The 20,489-nt window shown below is 37.6% G+C and overlaps 2 protein-coding genes across 2 annotated transcripts in view; both read right to left on the reverse strand.

The window, feature by feature from the left end:
• LOC126384553 (major histocompatibility complex class I-related gene protein-like) overlaps positions 1–2,636 on the reverse strand; it is a 10,103-nt gene extending 7,467 nt beyond the window's left edge. Inside the window, exons 1-2 of the mRNA XM_050035674.1 lie at positions 2,503–2,636; positions 775–1,044 (exon numbers count right to left, since the gene is read on the reverse strand). Of these exons, the coding sequence (XP_049891631.1) occupies positions 775–1,044; positions 2,503–2,551 (319 nt within the window). The 5' untranslated portion in view covers positions 2,552–2,636. The remainder of the gene's footprint in view (positions 1–774; positions 1,045–2,502) is intronic.
• Positions 1–20,489, reverse strand: part of LOC126384249 (uncharacterized) — an 83,619-nt gene that overhangs the window by 25,191 nt on the left and 37,939 nt on the right. The window lies entirely within an intron of this gene.

Below are 20,489 nucleotides of genomic sequence, written 5' to 3' on the forward strand. Positions count from 1 at the left end.
GTCTTAGGGTAGAGGCCTGACAAAGTGCAATCCATTTCTTTAGGTTGGGGGTTGGACACACAGCTAACAACAACCCAATTCCATGTAGAAAACACTGTTATCAACAACAAAACAAGCGGCGAGTACATTTGAGACCACGGTGCTTTGACACCCTCTATAGGGCACACACACAGCGTCCCCACATCCTGCAAGTGAGTGAGTGAGTGAGTGAGTGACCTTTATTTGTCAGCTCTGACCTTTATTTGTCAGCTCTACCTATGGCAAAAATGTGCTAGAGCATGATGCCCCCTTCACATTTCTGACTGCCCCCTCATATGTGCCTGCCTAGAACCGGGCTTGGTTGAACTCCATGTGATGCCAAGATGGGAATTTGCTTTGCCATCTGAAGCAAATGTTTTATTTGCCCCTTCGCTTGAGTGGAAGTAAACGGGTGGTGAATATTCCCCTATGTTATTGTCGCTCATGTGTGACCGTGCCCTTATGCAGCAACACAAAACTTTAGATAACAAGTGAGGTGTTTGGAGTCTTGAAATAAAACCTGTACAGATGGATGTTAAACCCTTCAGTCCAATTCTCTGACAGGTTACTGAAGGAAATGAAGGATGTCTCCTGCTTTTTCTCCTCCTGTGTGTGTGTGTGTGTAACTGTGATGATATTTCAATTATTGATTGATCTTTTAAATTTCTCAAGGCTGGAATGAGTTTGGGTCATTTTATGTCATAAACAAAACAGAAGAATTTAGCAGCAAAAAGTTAAATACAATACATACTGTACCTCCACTGTGGTTGAAGCGCTGCTTGAAGCTCTCCATCTTGGCTTTGAACCGATAAGGCTGAATCTTAAAACACTCTTGAGTGTACCACTCCAGGTGCCGAGGATTGTTTTCTAATAATTTTTTCATCCAATCCTGTTTTGGTTCGACTATCTTTTTGTTGGTGTCACAGTAAGCTGCCAGATGTTCATCAACCACTGCAGCAGACACAAGCTCTGGGACGTTTGGGATTCCAGAAGATGCAGTGAGGAAAAACTTCAGGGTGTGTTTCACTGCAGGACAAACAAGGTTCACACATTACATTCACTGTAAATAGGCTATAAATGTGGGCATATGTTTTGGGAGGGGTGGACGAAACCATTTTGCACATTCAAGTTTATACAAAGTAAACAAATTATTTTTTTAATTATTATTTATTAATTAAATAAATAAATAATTAATAATTTAATTTAGTTTTGACATTACTTTCTGAGAAGAACAAACAATTTATTTCAGGCTTCTTGAGGGTCCCCTTTTATGGAGTTAGATTTGTGTCTTTATTGCATGCGAGAAAATAAATGATATGAGAGAAAAAAAAATATTTGAGAAAAAAAGTTTTCACACTGATAGCAAAAAATAATAATATTTGAGACCAAAAAAAGTTTTGAGATAAAGTATTTTGTCATAGAATATAAAAAAAATAATCTGAGATTTAAAAAATGTTTTCCGAGAAAAAAAAAAACTCTCTCAAAAAACTTTTTTTTTTTACTCTCAAATATTATTTTTTTTGGCTATCAGTGTGAAAACATTTTCTCTAAAAAAAAAATTGTTTCTCTCAAAACATTTTTCTTTTCTCTCTCAAAACCTAAGTCTTTGCTCTCGTGTCAGGATTTTGCTTTCACTGCGAAAATAATGTCATAGGCGGGGCCACGTTCCTATTGGCCAGTCTCAATCAAATTGACAGCTGGGTGAGGATCGTCGGATTCAACTGAATCATTCATCCACCATGGTGGATTCACCGGCATAGATGCACTGCGTTATTTGGGATCGGAGACTCCAATGTTGGGGTAAGATGATGACACAGATGATGAATGATTCAGTTGAATTCGACTCCCAAGATGATCCTCACCCAGCTGTCAATTTGATTGAGACTAGCCAATAGGAACGTGGCCCCGCCCATGACATTGTTTTCGCAGCGAAAGCAAAATCCTGACACGAGAAAAGACTTTTTTTGAGAGAAAATGTTTTCACACTGATAGCAAAAAAATAATGCTTGAGAGTAAAAAAAAGTTTTTTGAGAATTTTTTTTTTCCACGGAAATCATTTTTTAAATTATTTTTTTTATATTCTATGACAAAATACTTTCTCTCAAAACGTTTTTTAATCTCAAATATTATTATTTTTTGCTATCAGTGTGAAAACTTTTTCTGTCAAATATTTTTTTTTTCTCTCATATCATTTATTTTCTCGCATGTAATAAAGACACAAATCTAACTCCATACACTTCCTATTGGGGCCCTGGGTAATCTGTCTCACTTTTTTCCCTGTTGTGACTTGTGATAAAAAAAACATCACGCCACTGAATATACACACATCATCACCACACTCCTCATCTATAAATTTAGTATGATGTAATAGAAACACATCAGGCATATCACGTTGAAGTGAAAGCGAAACTAAATTACGGGTGTGTCTTGGAGCTACGCAGGAGCAAAACACAGAGCCGAGTGGAAAGTGAAATGTGATTTTACCTGGAGATGAAATGTGACAGAGGAGCAGCAGCAAAAATAACAGCTTCATCTTGTTTTGAGAAACACCTGTGACTAGAGGACCGAGCTGGGTCTCCTGCCGTGTCACTTGTGCATGCAACGCTCTTTGCTCACGGAGGGAGGTGGGAGTGTCTCTGACGCAACTAGATTAGGGACTGTACGAAACTTATTGGGGTGGGGAGGTGTTTGAATTTTGTATTTCATGTTATATAAATGCGACACCATGCAGCATTACTATTATTTTTGAAAACAAAACAAAACAAACAAAAATAGAAAACAAAAATAAAACAACAGAAATAAACAACACAAGTACTACAGGAGGAATTGAGATTTTAAGCATAATGTAATCAATCTTTTTTTTCCTTCAACAACAAATGCATGTAGTTATGTTTCACCAATACACGCATAGGTTGAGTTTAGGCAACAAAAGCACATGGTTGGGTTGAGGGGAGAAGAACAGGGTTTGGCTTTGCAATCTTATGGGAGGCGAACACTGGCCTCCCGGGTGAGGGTCGGTGGTTGTTGGACCCATCCACCACCCTTCCCACCCACCCAACTTCGACCACTCCCACTTCACTTTCATTGTTGCCCCACCACGTCTCCCCCTGATGCTGCCGGGCGCCATTAAACAATAATGGTGACCAGACTAATAATAGTGAAAGTCACAGACGAGGCGCTGGTATTTGATGAATTTGTAGTGACACCAGGTTTGCAGAGGACACTATCAGCAGACAGCCTGTCAGAGTTATACTTAAATTTAAGCCTCAATAAAATGGAAACAGATGACTTATGAAAAATTCACCCTTGTACAGTTGTAATGAAAGAAGAAATTAGCACCAGAGACCAAAACTGTTTTAACTGTTTTTTTTTTTTTTGTGGCAGGCTGTAAACATGCTTATTTCAGCTGTAAAGTTGGGCATTTTAACTTTGGGGGTCTGTGGGGACTGACTGGCGTGCAGCAAAATATACTATAAGTTTTGAAAGTAAAAGTAATGTATGCAGGTCAATTTCTGATATTTATATTTAGGCTATTGCTTAATCATTTTTGAATCATTAATTTAAATAGTCATTTTTTTGTTGTAGTTGGTCAAGCTGGAGCTAATTTTGATTATGATATATAGTGCTGGGCATTTCAATCATTAACATTACATTCAAAACATTATATTTACAAGATAATCATGTGATTTGTAACATTTCTTCTGTAAAATAACAAGTAAAAAATAAAACATCTTGAGTGAATGTAGTGGATAAGAATGAAGTAACAGAATTGAAATAATCAACTAAGGTGCTGGAAGCTCAAAATCAGAAATCATACTTTAGTGCAGTTTTTTAAATTAAATGTACCTATTTTGCAGCACTGGAGACTAAGGCAGCTCAAAGCACTGCGACATCAGACAACACACATGCAAATGGACAAAAAAGGTGGGATATCAGCCTACACAGGAAGTAATCAGATTTCCAGCCACTTACATTTCAGATGTAAATTTATCAGCAGGTGCGGAGCAACAAAATAAACCTCTTCAAAGTAGGCCTAGAGGTTTTAAATAATCATCAGGTTTGTGTATTAGAGGAAGACTGAAATTTTGACCCCTAAGAATTTGGAAATATCTTAATAATCTTGTTATGGCATGAGCTACTCCAGAAAGTTAATGAACTGTGTGGTTGGTAACTGAAAATGAAACAAAATCAGACAGTGAATATATAGTTATCTGAATGATCAGATTAACCAAGGAAATGGGGCAGGTATAAGGATTTTTTAATAGGAAGAAATAATGCCATATGATTACATATACAGTATGAATAGTTAAATTATGTGTTACTTGTTAAAGTGATTTGCCATCAATTGATTAAACATCTGCCTCATGTCACAGTTTTCTGGCTGCTCTTTTGCCACATGTAAGATCATGTAAGATCATTTATTATCATTATTATTATTATTATTAGAAGTTCACTGACTCCATATTTTCACTTTATGATGACAAAGTTAATTTATATCAAATATGTTTTGCACTAGCCTGGCTTTGTCTCTGATAGGTTAACTATCAAAACACTTTGCACCCGTTTCAGTGGTTGACAAGGACTTTAACACTGGACCAAGATATAATAACAAACTGTGAAAACAGGTTTTCCCCATGACAGCTTTAACACATCAAACATTTGTTATTGGTCTTTAAGAAAATACACTCTATATTGGATATTTTCATTCATATTCCAACTGAAATGGACATCATTTCCCCAAAGAAATCTGAGCATACTATTTTTTAACAAAGCTGTGACAGCTGTTGTCTTCGACATCTCCCATGAGTCTCTGACTTCAGTGCACTGTCTCAACCTCATAATGTATTTGGAAAATGCCAGACAACAAATATTGCTGTTCCTAAATTGCCTTTGTCCAAATAAATGCAACATTCTTAAATATTATTTACAGTATTTTGTTTATTGAACACTTTTATAACAAAGATAGAGGTCTGAGACAGTCTACAAACACAGCTAAGATGACTGAAAAATGTTTCTTCAACATTTGTTGCAGTCTAAAAAGTTGCAACATATTTTACCTTTAAGATAACTTTAAAAGGTTCATATGAAAATGTATTAAAACATCTCTGTCTACTTCAAATAGATCACAATAAATTTCCCCAATCTTTACGCACAGAAATTTGGATATTCTATATATTTATATAATCTCCGTTGTGGATGAAAACTGGAAGAAAAAACTATAGTGCATTACATAAAAGACAAATAGCATAAAGTGGCTAACAGAGAGCAGCATCACATAGTACAGCAACAACAACGTTCCCACACATCTAAACAGCGTTGAGTCATCTTCTACAGGAAGCCACTGTTCACCACAGTTTGCAGAAGTCACGTCCACTTGCGGTGGATCAGCATGGAACACACATCTTCGTTTGTTCTCTTCAGTCCAGAGGATTGGTGGGTTGTCAGTATCGCTCTGTTATAGAGAGTGGATTAATTATGATTATAGTCAATTAATATCTGTGCTGGTAGAACTACAGTTAAAATGTGTTTGCTACCTGAGGTGAGTAGGGTAAAACTTAAAACTGAAAACTATCACCATGACACTTCATCATTTGATGACTTAGATTTAGTCAAAAGAGTTCCAGCAACACTTGTGGTATAGAAAAAAAACTTTATTGACTTAGATTTAGACAATTATTTTTGGTATTACAAATTTCCTTAAATATTATGTCTAAAAATGCAAATGAGGTATTATCTGAATAAACATGTGCTTACATGCATACATTTCCAGGACATAAATCTGAACTTAAATAAAAGTCTAAATGTGTATTTTGATTTTTTCTGTCCACTAGTCTAAAAGAAGACATTTTATGGAAGCAAAATAGCCTTAAATGTTCTCACCTGTAGCCTCTCCCTATAAAGATCAGTAAGCTATATATAGCCTACGGCTGAGCTAACTTGCAGTTGCTAATGTTCAATGCAAACAGCTACCACAAACAGAACAAAAAACAGCCGATTTACTGCATGTTTTACATCAGAATCAGAATCACAATCAGATATACTTTATTGATCACTGGGAGGAAATTGTGATTCATTACAGTCGCTTCGATGTAAAGCAAAGAGAATTATAAGGAAGTATGAATACGAAGTATAAATAAGAAGCATGTAAAATATAGAATAAAATATGTACATTATGAAAAAATATGACACTAGTTTGTAAAATAAATATTAGTAAAGTATAATATGTATTATGCTAAGGATGCAAAGAGTGTAAAAAATAAAGAAATATGTGCACATTATGCTATAATGTATAACACCATGTATATATATATATATATATATATATAATAACACCATAGATTATAACGTTATAATGTAATTATAACACCACAGACATTGATGAATCCATGATTACAAGATTATCCACAGCCTTCCATTATTAATCCATATGTACATCCTTTGACAGTGTTTTTTTCACTCTCAGTGTCATCTAGAACATCTTTCACCATTCATTGTCAGTGGAGCAGCTCCAGACTTTATTACTGATGACATCACATCAATAGCGACACAAAATGTAATAGTATCAAAGAGAATATAAAGATACATGTACATAGAAATCCCAGCAGTTCTACATCGTACGGACAGGTTAGTGATATATCTTGGTGCTAAGCCATGCTGTGATTTATATACAAGCACTTATTTATTTTATTTATTTATTTTAAGGTTTAGAGATCAGGGACAATGCACATTAATACAACTTTTATTTTTTTTTTAAATGTAAACATGCCAGAATTAGCCAAAAGGCTATTTTACATCTGCTGTCCCTGGACTGATGTTGAATAGTCACCCTAAAAGAATATAAAAGATTTAGTTACAAACATACAAATAATACATTAAAGAATAAGAAGACTAAATCTGAATAAAGACTAAAATACAGAGAACAATGCAAAAATTCATACATACACATGCATGCTAACAGAGACTCAGCTCAAACAGCAGACAGTTGCAACAGACAAAAAATAACACTGAATAGCAGCACCAACATCAACAATTGATTACACATAACACATTAACAAACTGACAGGCCACAAGCAAGCAGGACATAGACAATAAGCACATTATAAAAGGCCATGCACAAAAAGCAACAATGATGCAAGACAATTAGTAAACTGACAGACAACATGACATGACAGATGGCATCAAAAAGCAGCGGCAGGCAGAGCAGCAAACATGGAGAAAATTTAAGCACTAAAATTTAATGTTGACAGCTTTGACCACTAATCAACCACTTTTTTAAAAAACGTTTAAAAGGAGCATAATTAAGTTTTAAGAGTTATTACGAGTTTACAGCTTGGGCTCACTGCAGAGTCTTCATTAATGTGTTTCTAGAATGGAAACATCCAACAGGAGTCCATGACATAGAAACTAAAGGGCTGGACGTCCTACTGATCACCATCAAAGACAGATGACTGCCTAATGTCTAATAATATAAAGCAGAGAAGGTCCAAGACTAATAAGAATTCCAGAAAGAGTCTGCAGAAACAGCTGGACAGCAGCATCAGTTACTCCTGGAGGATTTTCCTCCACAGTTATGCTTCTGTCAGCTCTGACTGTCACTTTAATGATCTTGTTTGTTGCGTAAATAAATTCACACCGGAGCAGTTTGACTTATCCTGTGATGTTCTGTCTGTTTTATTTATATCTACATATTCTATTTATATATAACATATTTTGATATCTGTATATAATATATCTATAACGGTTTTGATGCCACAGTAACTTCATTGGAGTCCTCTTCTAATCTTCACAGGGAGCCTTCAAGACAAATTAATAAAGGGACAAACTGAATAACTAGTAAGGTATTTGAGACATTATTAATGTTCATTATGTAAGCAATTTATATTAATTAATTAATTTATATGTTTCTAGACTGTACATAGGTGTAATTTTGCAATAACAACCCTGTACTTTACTTGAGTACTTTTAATTTCATGCTACTTTATACTTCTATTCCCATACATTTCAGAGGGAATCTCTCAGTGTGTGGTGGTGTATTTTTCTGCAGAGACTCTGCCCTTTGCCTGTACGTTCTTATTTTCTGTGTTTGGGAAGTTGCAAATACAGAGAATGCAAATACAGTGAGGCAAAATGCCAAACAACAGGGAATCTGGGGTTGGTGGTTACTTTCAGTGTCATGCATATTTACAAACAGTAACTGACAGCCCTACATGGTATACCTTTAAGTAAAGGTTCTGAATACTTGTTCCACAACTGATCTCTGTCCCAACTGCCAGATATTAATACATACTTTCAACATATTGTACCACAGTAGCCAGAACTGTAATATTATTACTTNGTGAGGCAAATTGTGATTTGTGATATTGGGCTTTATAAATAAAATTGATTGATTGATTGAAATGTGTGTATGTAGTTCTATGTGCTTCCTGTAGCCACACTGCATCACTGACCCCCAAAAATCTCTCTTATGAGGAATGATTTTGTGGGTTATGGAACTTGGACATTGTGTCATGTGCACAGCTTGGTTGAAACAATGACCTACTCACTGCGGTCAGCTGTGTTGTATGATGGTGATGAAGAGTCCGAAGCTAAAGGCAGAAAATTAGTGAAATTATGTAATCACATGAGAGACAGGATTAGGCATTAAGGGTTGATTACTAATGTTTAGAAACACATAATAGCAGACACATTAAATTCATTCAATAAAACAAATATATTTTATTTTCAGAAAGGAAAACTTACCGTTTGCAGGTCTGAATCCTGAAATACAGATGAGATATTACAGTATTAAATGTTAAAGAAAACATTAGAAAGATATTTTATGAGAGGAAACTAAGGAAACAATTGCATGTTTTGAAGAATTCCTCCATAAATTTCATAGATTTTGGCTTTGAATATAAAGGTAGGAGAGTGGCTTTTATATATGCAGTACATCTGTGATGGACTTCTACTGTGTCCTTTTGGCACAATGTCTTTAACATATTGGGCCTCATTCACAAACAGTGATAAGCACCAATCTCAGCTTTAACCATGTGTACCAGTGTTTTACACACAAATCCGGGATTCATCAGTATTTTTTCACCAGCATTTGCTCGTACTCTGCAAACACATTTAGAACTGCCTCAGACCATGCGTACCCACAAATGATGAAGGCCCAGCTGACTTAGAAAATGTAAACACCTTTGAACTATATACATGGCATATTAAAACCACATTCTTTAAAAAGGCTTTAATAGACAATATTTAAATCCGGCCAAATGTATTTAATAACTATGAAATTAATGCTTTTAATTGTGTTCTAATGATTGCTACTCCCACCATTTTTTAGTGCCATGAAATTGTTGTTATTATTATTATTATTGTTATTATTATTATGACATTCACAGATGCTCACTTACTGCCCACACTGGTGTGACAAAGCCTTAATATGTGCAAAGAAATAACTTTACAGCTTTCTCCATGATAAACCTCTTGGCAAACATATTTCTTTATGGGGTCGTGACAGTTTGCTGACTGCAAATGAATGAAGAATGAATTAATAATTTTGATCATTTGTATTCACTAAGATACACACGAAGGTAAATATAAAATTGGCCAGTGATCATGAGTCATGAATCTGAGGACCTTTTTGCATGTTTTTTTTGCACGTTATTTTATAGAGTAGATTTCTGTGCACATGTTGGTGAATGAGGCGCAGAACCTATGCTAAATCAAACAGTAGAGTAAATATGGCTCACCTGATCGTTCCTTCTCCAGATGAAGAGTCCAGTGATGCAGACTGTCAGCAGCAGCACTCCTATAACAACTCCAATAACAGCATCAGCAGTAATCTGTGAGGGAGAAACTGGAACCACAACAAAACATTCAGACTTTGTCTCAACCACTGGATAAAAATCAATGTTTAGTTTACAATGGCTTTGATAAGGACAATATTATCACAATTGAGAGATATAATGTACAAAACTATGAAAATAAGACACAACTGTTAAACAGTACTTATCCTGTAAGTCCAAGATTAATAAGGATTAATAAATGATTTATGATGACGACCTGATACAATATTTTTGTGGGCATAACTTCTTTAATTATGATATAGGGTTGGCTTGAAAAAAACAAAACAAACAGGTGAGTATTTTCAATTTCCTACATGCCTGATCTCAGTCTCCAGGCCACCAGGAATGCTGCTCATTCTCGCAGCAAATTTTTCCAAGAGGGCACTTGTGGTATTGCAGCAAAAAAATTGCCGGCAGTCCCAAAAGTATTTTCCCCATAAAAGAGACATCTGTAAAACTTTTGACAGCATCTCGAGCTACAAACAAGGTCAATTACGACTCTTTATTGTGAATGTTTGAGCCATGGTGGTTTTAAAGTTGTAAAACTTTCCTTGACCTGAGAAAAAACTGGGGTTCATATCGCGGAAGTAAACTCAGAAGCTAGAAAACCTTATTGGCGTTTGTGCCAGGCGAGCAACTCCACCAGAATGACTAGATGCCATCTCGCCATCCGGTATCTAGGTATTATTAAAATCTATGGTCTTACCCCAGTTGGTCCTGATCACTGCTTTGTCCAGTTTAGTAATGATGTCCTCCTTCACACCAGAGAGATGAAACACACACTCGTACCTCCTCCAGTCTTCAGATGGGACTGATGAAATGTTCAGGTCACTACTCATCTGGAAGGATCCATCATGGTTGGGGAGGATTTCTCCGTGGTCCATGCCCTCATGAATCTCCTCTCCATCTTTCCTCCAGAACATCATGGCTCTGTTTGGGTAGAAACCTGTGACATGGCAAGTGACTGGAGAGGAGGGAGACGTCTGGAGGAGAGACACTGAGGGAAGGGCTAGGGCGGGGGGCATGGCAGAGATAATGGAGGGGAAGGGAACGAGACAGAGAAAAAGGATGGAGAAAGATGAGAAAGGCAAACATGAAAGTAAAGAATACAGAGTAAAAGAAGGATGAAAAAAATCAATGAAGAGAAAACAAGGTAAGGAATAGCGAAAACCAAGAGAAAGAGAAGCAACTAAAAACATATGTGTGTTTGTAGAGGTAAGTCACAGTTGTAAGCACAGAGAGTCTGTATGCTGATTCATGTCAGTAGCAGTGGTAGATAGTTGCAGCTAATGCTAATGTCAACATGCTAACAATGATAATTCCAGTATGTTGATGTTTGGCGGGTGTAATGCCATCTTGGTTCTGCATGTTAGCAAAATTATATTTGCCAATTAACACTAAACATAAAGTACAGCTAAGGCTGGTGTCTGTGTATTTAGTTTTGCTGGTATTTGGTCATAAAGAAAAGTATTAGCTAAACATAAATTTTGACCTGATGATGGCAGTAGATAAAAGGCAGAGGTTAAAGGTTTTTATGACCCATTCTTTGGGGACCATGAATGTATGCAACAAATTAAATGACAATTCAATGATATTCAGTGATGTCTTTTTTTTACTCTTCTCTAAGATTAGCTAAAATTTCACGAGTGGTTGAGAGCACTCTTGCCAAGATGAGATAAAAGGCATTTTGTTTTCACAGTCCACATTTTTTTTGTCCATCACAAAAATCAAATCAAATTTAGATTACCGGTATTATGTTGAAGAGTAATTGCAATGATTGGAGTATTAAATTCGTGGGCAAAAGTAATACAACTATATTTAGTCCATTGATCCCAATTACTGTCATTTCAGTTACTTTGCATCCCCCTGCTGACCAGTGAAATATAATTAAGTACATTTACTCAAGTACTGTACTAAGGTACAAAATTGGGGTACTTTTACATTACTTGAGTATTTTAATCTAATGCAAACTCTACTTCTACTCCACTATTCTTCAGAGGGAAATATTGTACATTTTAAAAAACTACAATTATTTAATAACTTTAGTTACTAGTTGCTGTACACAATAAGATTTTTGCATACAAACCATATGAAAATATACAAGTGCAGCTGAAAATTAATTGGCAACTATTTTGATAATTGTTGACATTATTTTTCGTGCAAAAACATTTCATGGTTCTGGCTTTTTGAAATATAAGGAGTCGCTGCTTTTCTTTTTAATTATTTTGTTTAATCTAAACTTTTCTGCATTTAAAACCTTTGATTCTTAAAGATATTTTTTTTTTGGCCATTTTGCCTTTAATGGACAGGACAGGTAAGCTTGAAAGGGGGAGAGAGAGAAGGGGGGGATGACATGCAGCAAAGGGCCACAGGCTGGATTTGAACCCAGGCTGCTGTGGCAACAGCCTTGTACATGGGGTGCCTGCTCTACCACTAAGCCACCGACGCCCCAAAACCTTTGATTCTTAAATATGTTTTCCTGACTGTACATATTTTTACTTAAGTGACATTTTCAATGCAGGACTTTTATGAATAAAAGAGTAGTTTGCAGTGTGGTATTAATACTTTTATTTGAGGATCTGAATACTTTCGCCACTGCTGCTGCTGACACATTTACATCATCACAAATGCTTTGCTATTTCTGTTTTTTTAGATTTTCCTTTAACGTCAGGAAAACATGAAAATATGTTTACTTTCTTTATTTAACAGTAAGTCAAGAGAGTTGTCAGGAGACAAGTCAAGAAAATGTTGCTGCATGAGGCCCTTTGTCTTTACATACTAGAGGGTGTCACACTTTAGTCTTTGAAAGTATTTTCAAAGTATTTAATTTATGGTAGGCATTACATAATAATCACTACATGGTGCATTAAAATGCATAACATTTCACTTAACACCAACAATGAAATGTTATGATGAAGCATGCATTATTGTAGCTGCATCAGTATGTACTTCACTTTACTTAACACATACAATAATAATTTATCAATGATAAGTTATCATACTGCATGGACTATTGTAGTACACAATCAGTTCTTACTAGAGCTGATTTTTGATGTGTGTATAGGTGAGTAAAGGTAGTATAATGCATTTTAAGCCCCATCAGTCAACCTCTAGATTATAGTCAAGAGCATACGTGAGGCACTTGACACTTAAAATGTCACAGCAATAATGTTTTATGGCTGCCGATATAAAGCATCAGAAAGCATTACGTGTTTACAAGTGTAGTTATATAGCAAGCATTATAATATACTATGAAAGCCCTCATAATGCATTACAGATGTGGGTTGAAGAAAATGTTACCAACTTACTAAACTCATGCTAACTGTGCACTGTCTATCACAGTCTCAGCTCTGATAGAAAGTGATGTCAGAGCATTCAAAACTGTCTGTCCCAACTAACTGGTGAGAGCAAAATCAAATCTCACCGCCACAGAAATAGGACAAAAACAAAGTCATAAGTGACTGATTGGAATCATAATACAATAGCAGTTGAGTCTGTGTCCTTGAAACTACATTAGGTAATATGATCCTACCTGTTCTCAGCAGAGAGCTCTTGCCAGATGCCAAATACATCTTCAGCCACTCAGGGCAAGTCTGAGTGAGGTAATTCACATAGAAATTTAGTTTTGCTTTGTCAGTATCCCATCTCAGTTTGGTGGTGACAGCTTGTGGTTTCAGAGCGATCCATGTCAATGCCTTCAGGTCCAATGATATGAAGTCTTCTCCATTATAACCAAACTTTGTAAAAGCATTAACCTCTCCAGTCTCATCATCCCATTCACAGCCACTCATACTCTGTAAAATGTGAATACCTGAGAGACAGAAACAGAGACTGTAATTCATAATGATGAAACACTGGAAAGATGATCTTAAAAACTTACTGCTAGTTTTCAAGTCTGGTGATGAGCTCATAATTCAAGTGCAGATTATTAGTGCCCTTTTTCTTTATATGAGTGATGACTTTCATATAATTCTTGCTATTGTTCCATGAATTGACCAATGACTGCAAAGTCAGTGTCTTCTTGCATTATGTGCACAACAAACTCTTGTATAAAGAGTTACACCTGTTTGACACCTGCAGTCTCAGACACAGTCCCAGCTCTAAATACCTTGCAGACACCTGTAATGAGCACCTGAACATGAATATGTGTGCATGTTCAGAGTAGAAAATACAGTATATGTGTTGGCTACAAAACAAACCAGAATGCAGAAGATTTTTGCTATAAAAAGTGAAATATAAAATACATAAATTCTGTACCTCCAGTTTGGTTGAACTGCTGCTTCAAGTGATTAATTGTGGCTTTGAAGGTGTTATGTAGGTTCTCAGAACACTCTGCATTGTACCACTTGAATTGCTGAGGATTGTTTTCGAGTAGCTCTTTCAACCATTCTTGTTTTAGTTCTACTTTCATGACGTTGGTGTCACAGGAACCCAACAGAATTTCATCAAGCACTGCAGTACCCACAAACTCTGGGAAGTTTGGGACTCCAGAAGATGCAGTTAAGAAAAACTTCAGAGAGTGTTTCGCTGTAGGACAAACAAGGTCTATACAATCAGTATAATTATAAACACATTATCATCACACCCAACTGAGGTAAAAGTGAAACTAAACTGCAAGAGCCAAGTGACAAGAAAAACGTGATCTTACCTGGAGATGAAACGTGACAGAAGAGAAGCAACAACAGTATTTTTTTCATTTTGTTTTTATACAGACGTGTGGATAAAGGACTGAGCTGATTCAGTTGTTTGGTTTTCTGCGGTTTTTCCTTGTGTAAGAGATGGGAGTGTCTTTGATCTGGTGAGAGATGGATGGATGATACAGAAGTTGGGAAACTTGTTTTTCTCCTGTGAAGATCACTGTTTCAGTACATTGTCTAAGACTTTATATCAAATTAAGAGTAACATGTGACTTTGACAGCTAAAGCTTCAAGAGTCAAAGGTGCTTCAGAAAATGTTTCATTTTGTTCGACAGTTATGCAGTTAAACTTTGTGATTGGCACATTAGTGGGATAGGAAGAGAGGAGAGTATTTGAGAAATATAGTGATCAATATGGGACATAATTATAAGCATGAGAACATTTACACCTGCTACCACATAATAATGTAATAAAAGTAAGAGGCTAATTTAATAAGTGAACATTAGTCAGCATTAAAATAATTTAATATTGATCTCAAGTCATCAAAACAAGATTAGAAGAAATGACTCAAGTTAAATTGACAAGAATAAAAAACAAAAACAATATTATATGTATGTTTCTCAGTTTAGACATTTCTAATCTCAGTCTTAACCTAGATATTCTTCATCACTGCTTTTCGAGTTTGGTGATCAGTCTCATATATTATGTGCACATTTATGACTGTGTGCTTAAGGACCTCTCATGCTTGTAGTGATTACAAATTGTTAAAACAAAAAAGGTTTTATCGACACACTGCAATGACTGCTGACTCCTCTTCACTGGCCAGTGTCACCTGGGACATGCTGCCTGCCTGAACAGGGTGTGATGGCTACCTCACTAAATTGCTGAAGCTTGCATGCCTGTGGTGTTCACACAGACAGCGTTCATGCCTGCCTGCTGCTGTGACTATTGTATTTCCACAATTAAAAGCCAGTACTCCCTTCATTATGGAGCCATGCAAGTAACTGCTTTGCCAACAACACAGTCATGCAAATATTTCGCAACAAAAAGCCTCGTGTCAACAACTAAAGGGAGTCTGTCCACAGAAACATTGTCAGAGGGCCTCAATTTTGAAACGGAAACAGGAAAGGCTGAGTAAAATAGAAATGTTTATATTCTATATAGTCTATATTCTTCATGTCACCTACAGATACAAACATTGAAACTGTAGTGAAAGGTGGTATAATGTCAACATTACATACATGCTCACATATAGTGTGTGTGTGTGGTACACCAGCTGCACAACAGCAGAGAGGAAGGCGCTTCAGAGGGTCATCACCAAAGCCCAGAAAACCACTGGTTGCCCTCTCCCCACCCTGGAAGAAGAACTTTATAGTTCCCGCTGTCTCAGCAGAGCCCAAACCATTCTCAGGGACCCAACACACACAGGACACTCCCTGTTTGAAATGTTGCCCTCAGGCAGGAGATACAGGACAATTAAGACCAGAACAAACCGGTTCAAGAACAATTGACAATGACAATAAAGTATCTATCTATCTATCTATCTATCTATCTACTTTTGCCTTTGTCATGGCTTAAAATCTGACATCCATGGAAAAGGTGAAAAGTTCATATTAAACTCACATTGTAACTCTTTGTTCTGCCTGATTTAGAGGGGAAAGACGGGAGTCACAGGTTGGTTGGATGTAGGTTTGAATAGAAAGCCAATTATTCCCAGTACCTTTATTTAGCACTGTCTTACATGTGTGTCTGGAGCACTTATTACTGAGTACAATTCACCAGGTGCCATTTATAGACAAATTAATGCCACAGTATGCGTCCTAAATATTTACTTTGATGGGGAGCAGGAGCTGATGACTGACTACCGTGTAAGTCATGCATCTTTGGAGGTCTTGATGAGGTTGCAGCCACACGAGGGGACCCATGGCTGGGGACACCATGTGACAATTCTAATCACCCTGTACTGGATGGCACATGGGTTGTCTTATAATGTGGTTTGCAGGGCTTTTCAGGTCCCAAAGTCCACTGTGTGCTGACTGGTTCACATTGGAGCAGAGAAGATTGCGGCCTTACGCCAAACGGTTATGCGACTGCCTTCTGGCCAGGAACTTAGAGCAGCTGGCAAAGAGTCCTGTCTTCTCAAAGTGTGTGGGTGCAATAAACGGATGCCACATTTGCATCAAGACAGCAATGTAGCAACCAGCCTGTGACCATCATCACTCCGTATCGGGAGCCACTGCACGGGAGGGTACAGAGCCGCTTTAACAGCCACCGTGCAGAGGCTCGCACCATCACTGAACAAGCCTTTGGAATGATGAAGTTGCGTTGGAGGTGTCTGCTCTTCAAGGCTCTGGAGGTAAACCATACTTTTGCACCCACTGTCATCACCACTTGTGCTGTGCTTCACAACATCTGCTTGACAGCAGGGGACATCCTCGAACCGCTCCAAGATGGTGATGATATCGTTGTGCCTACACTATGTCCTGTAAGGGGGGGGCACAATGTGAATCTTGTGTTGCTTTACAAACAAGACAAAAATGAATGAAACTTCTGTGCTCACAAGTAGCCTGACCTGCAACAAAAACAGTAATTGGATTAAATCATTTATTTACAAGTTTCTCAACAACTCAAGGAATTTCTTTGTGGCTTCCTCATTAGCCCTTTGTGAGGTCTGGAACCTCTCCTCCTCCCTGGCTGCCTCTTCCTTTACAAACTGCAGGAGGGCAGCTGCTTTTCTTTGGTGGAGAGGTGCTGGTTGAGGTTGATGGCTCTGCAATCTCCTCTTGTGTGCAGCTGCTGGTGTCAGGCTAGGCCTCCTCCTCCTCCCCCTCCTCCCTCATCTGAGGCCACAGCAGCCACAGGTGCCATGTTTTCCCCATCACAGGAATCAATCAGGACAGGAGGCTCAATAGATGGCCTCCCCCCACTGGCATCATGCATGGCAGAAAACCACGGCCATGTAGCTGCTGTGGCCTTTTCCTGGTCTGTCCCTGCCCCTGATATTCCCTCATGAAATAAATCACAATAATAGAATAATAATAAAAGGTAAATAGTGTCAGACCTTATATATATATATATATATGTATAACAACAGCAACAACAACAACATATATATGTATCTAGTCTGACTATTTAATTTTTATTATTCTCTTTATAGTCCCACAACAGAAGCCTGGATTATAAAGGTCTGGGTCATTTTTATGACAGTTAGGCCTGAACAATACATCTTTTAAGCATCGCCATCGCGATGCACAAGTGTGCAATATTTACATTGCGGGGCTTGCAACACATGGCTTGCCCTAATTATCTAAGCATGCACGTTTGAACTGCTGAGTGATGCACGTAAAACTTGCTTCCGTTTTAACGACTGACCAACAAAAGATGTCTAATTTAGTGGAATAAAGAATAAATAGCTTATTCAAGTGCTGGAATTTGTTACAGTATTTATGTGACAACGCCTGAACGCAACACAGGCTCCGCTCCATAGACTGTGTGCACAGTGCGGAGCTGTAGGTCCGGGTTATAACTGTCTCGGTTTATAAATGTCTTGGACTCGGGTCCGGTCTGGTCAGGAAAATGCGACCCGAGCCGTGCTCTAGTGTGCTCACCTGTGTGTGTGTGCCTGTGTGTGTGTGCGCACGTGTGTGTGTGTGTGTGTGTGTGTGTGTGTGTGTGCGCGTGCGGCCGAACTCGGCCCCCGATGCGCAGGGCCGAATTAAGCAATATCAGCCTAATAATTTAATGATTAATTCTCACCAAGTAGAGCTACTCAAGTCATCTGGTGGAAAATAATGCATCCTTAAAAATAAATATAAATTGCAATATATATATTGCTGGGGGCAAAAAAATCGCAATGTCAATTTTTTCCCAATATCGTGCAGCCTTAATGTCAGTAAGATTCCCCTTGTACACTGTGACAGCTGCACAGACAGAGCTGGATAATTACAGTAACTGGAACAAAGTTACACATAAACAAAAGCTGTTTTTGTTTGTTGCACTCATGTCTTAACTCCATCTCAGTCTCACAGCTTTTCTTGTAAATAAAACACACAAAACAAAAACAACAACAAACAACGTGACCTGCTTCGACTTTTGATTCACATCTTACTTTCCCATAGATTGTAAGAAGAAACACTTTCAAATAATAAGTTAAACAAAAAAAAAAAATGAACATCTGAAGGAAGTCAGATGTTCATTTCATGCTATAATTTAACCTCTATGTTTCTCAGTAATGATGCATTCTAAACACAATATATCTGCCACTGCAAACTTCAGCTGTCCTGGTTGTACTTTAGAAATTAAATTCATCACAATAACAAACTTGTTGGACAACAAAAGTTGGAAAAATGAACAGAAAATGTTCTGTCAGTGTGTCACACTTTGCCTAACAGTTTCTGTCAACACAGAGGAATAAAGGAATCAGATTTTAAAGTTGTTGTTGCCCTCTAGTGGAAAGTGAAACGTGTGTGAGCTCCTTTTGTCCTCCGTAGTGTGTATAGTGCTCATTATTCCAAAAAAAATAAATAAAAAATCAAATCACTGAATAATGGATATACTTATTGATCCTTTTTTTCAAAATCAGTCCTGTGTTTTTCTTTTCTTTTTTAGTAAATATGAAAGACATCATTCACATCACGCTGAGAAGGTCATTTTGTAGGGCTCTGGCAGTGCTCCTCCTGGTCCTCTCGCACAAAGGAGCAGATACCTGTCCTGCTGCTGGGTTGATGCCCTTCTACAGCCCTGTCCAACTCTCCTTTTATAATGGCCAGTCTCCTGGTATCTTCCCCATGCTCTTGAGACTGTGCTGGGAGACACAGCAAACCCTCTTTTGACCTCATGTGTGGATCTATAATCCTGGAGGAGATCTACCTGTGCAACCTTATAGAGCTGTAGGTACCACCTCATGCTACCGGTAGTTACAAGGACACTAGCAGAACACAAAACTAGAGAAGAATCAGCCAAGAAGGATAAGGAGAGAGCAGTATGTGGCCAACACATGTAAAATCATTCCCTTTTTGGGGGTTGTCTCACTTTTGCCTCTCCATTCCACCTGTTGTCCCTTGATTTGCACCAAAACAGGTGAAACTGATTCACAATCACTTTTGCATCAAATAAAAACATTTAGTATCACAGCCCAAACAAGAAGCATAGTGCCTCAGGTAGGTTCTGGAGATCATCCATTACAATACCTCCTTCAACAATGATGGCACTAGACACTGGGTCAAGGTGGAGCTGATTCGGAGAGAGTTGCACATCTTCAGGGACAACAGTCAGCACCCCCACAGATACTTGTGCCCAGGTCACAACCCTGTTATGAAACCGAACAAAAACATTACAACAGAAATGTTGTGCATTGTCAATTCGAAATTGTCACCGTGTAACAGAAATGTTGTGCATTGTCAATTCGAAATTGTCACCGTGTCATCTGTCCTGCCGACACTGCCTTCCAGCCTTACGCATTAAGTTTTCACTTGACCACAAGTGATAATCCACAAGTTGTTGATAATAGTTTTATCAACATAAGAAGGCCTAAAACATTTTATGATCAGTTTACAGGTGTCTAATAAAGAACATGAAAGAAGTCTTCCTCACATCCAATTCAGCATTATTACATGAGAGGGTGTGCTTTACCGTCATTATTGTCACGACAGTGATGCAGTCAGGAACGAGGCGCTTGCACCGAGTTCCGTGGAACGTAAAAAGTATTGTATTATTATATCAGTGGCATAAAATGGTCTTAAAATGACAATTATATTGTTAAATGCAATTATTTTTGGGACAATATATTCAACAAAATTAGTTATCATGATCCGTCATGGCACTTGGGTCTGTGCAACCTTTAAAAAAATGTTTGTTTGTTTTTTAAATCAAAGTGGCACAGGACATCCAAAACGTTGCTGACCCCTGCCTTACACCAAATCTATATCAATCTAAAAAAACATTTAAGGGGGCGTCGGTGGCTTAGTGGATGGAGCAGGCGCCTCATGTACAAGGCTGTGGCCCT

The sequence above is a fragment of the Epinephelus moara genome, chromosome 22 (genome assembly GCF_006386435.1).
Source record: "Epinephelus moara isolate mb chromosome 22, YSFRI_EMoa_1.0, whole genome shotgun sequence".
NCBI classification, from domain to species: domain Eukaryota; kingdom Metazoa; phylum Chordata; class Actinopteri; order Perciformes; family Serranidae; genus Epinephelus; species Epinephelus moara.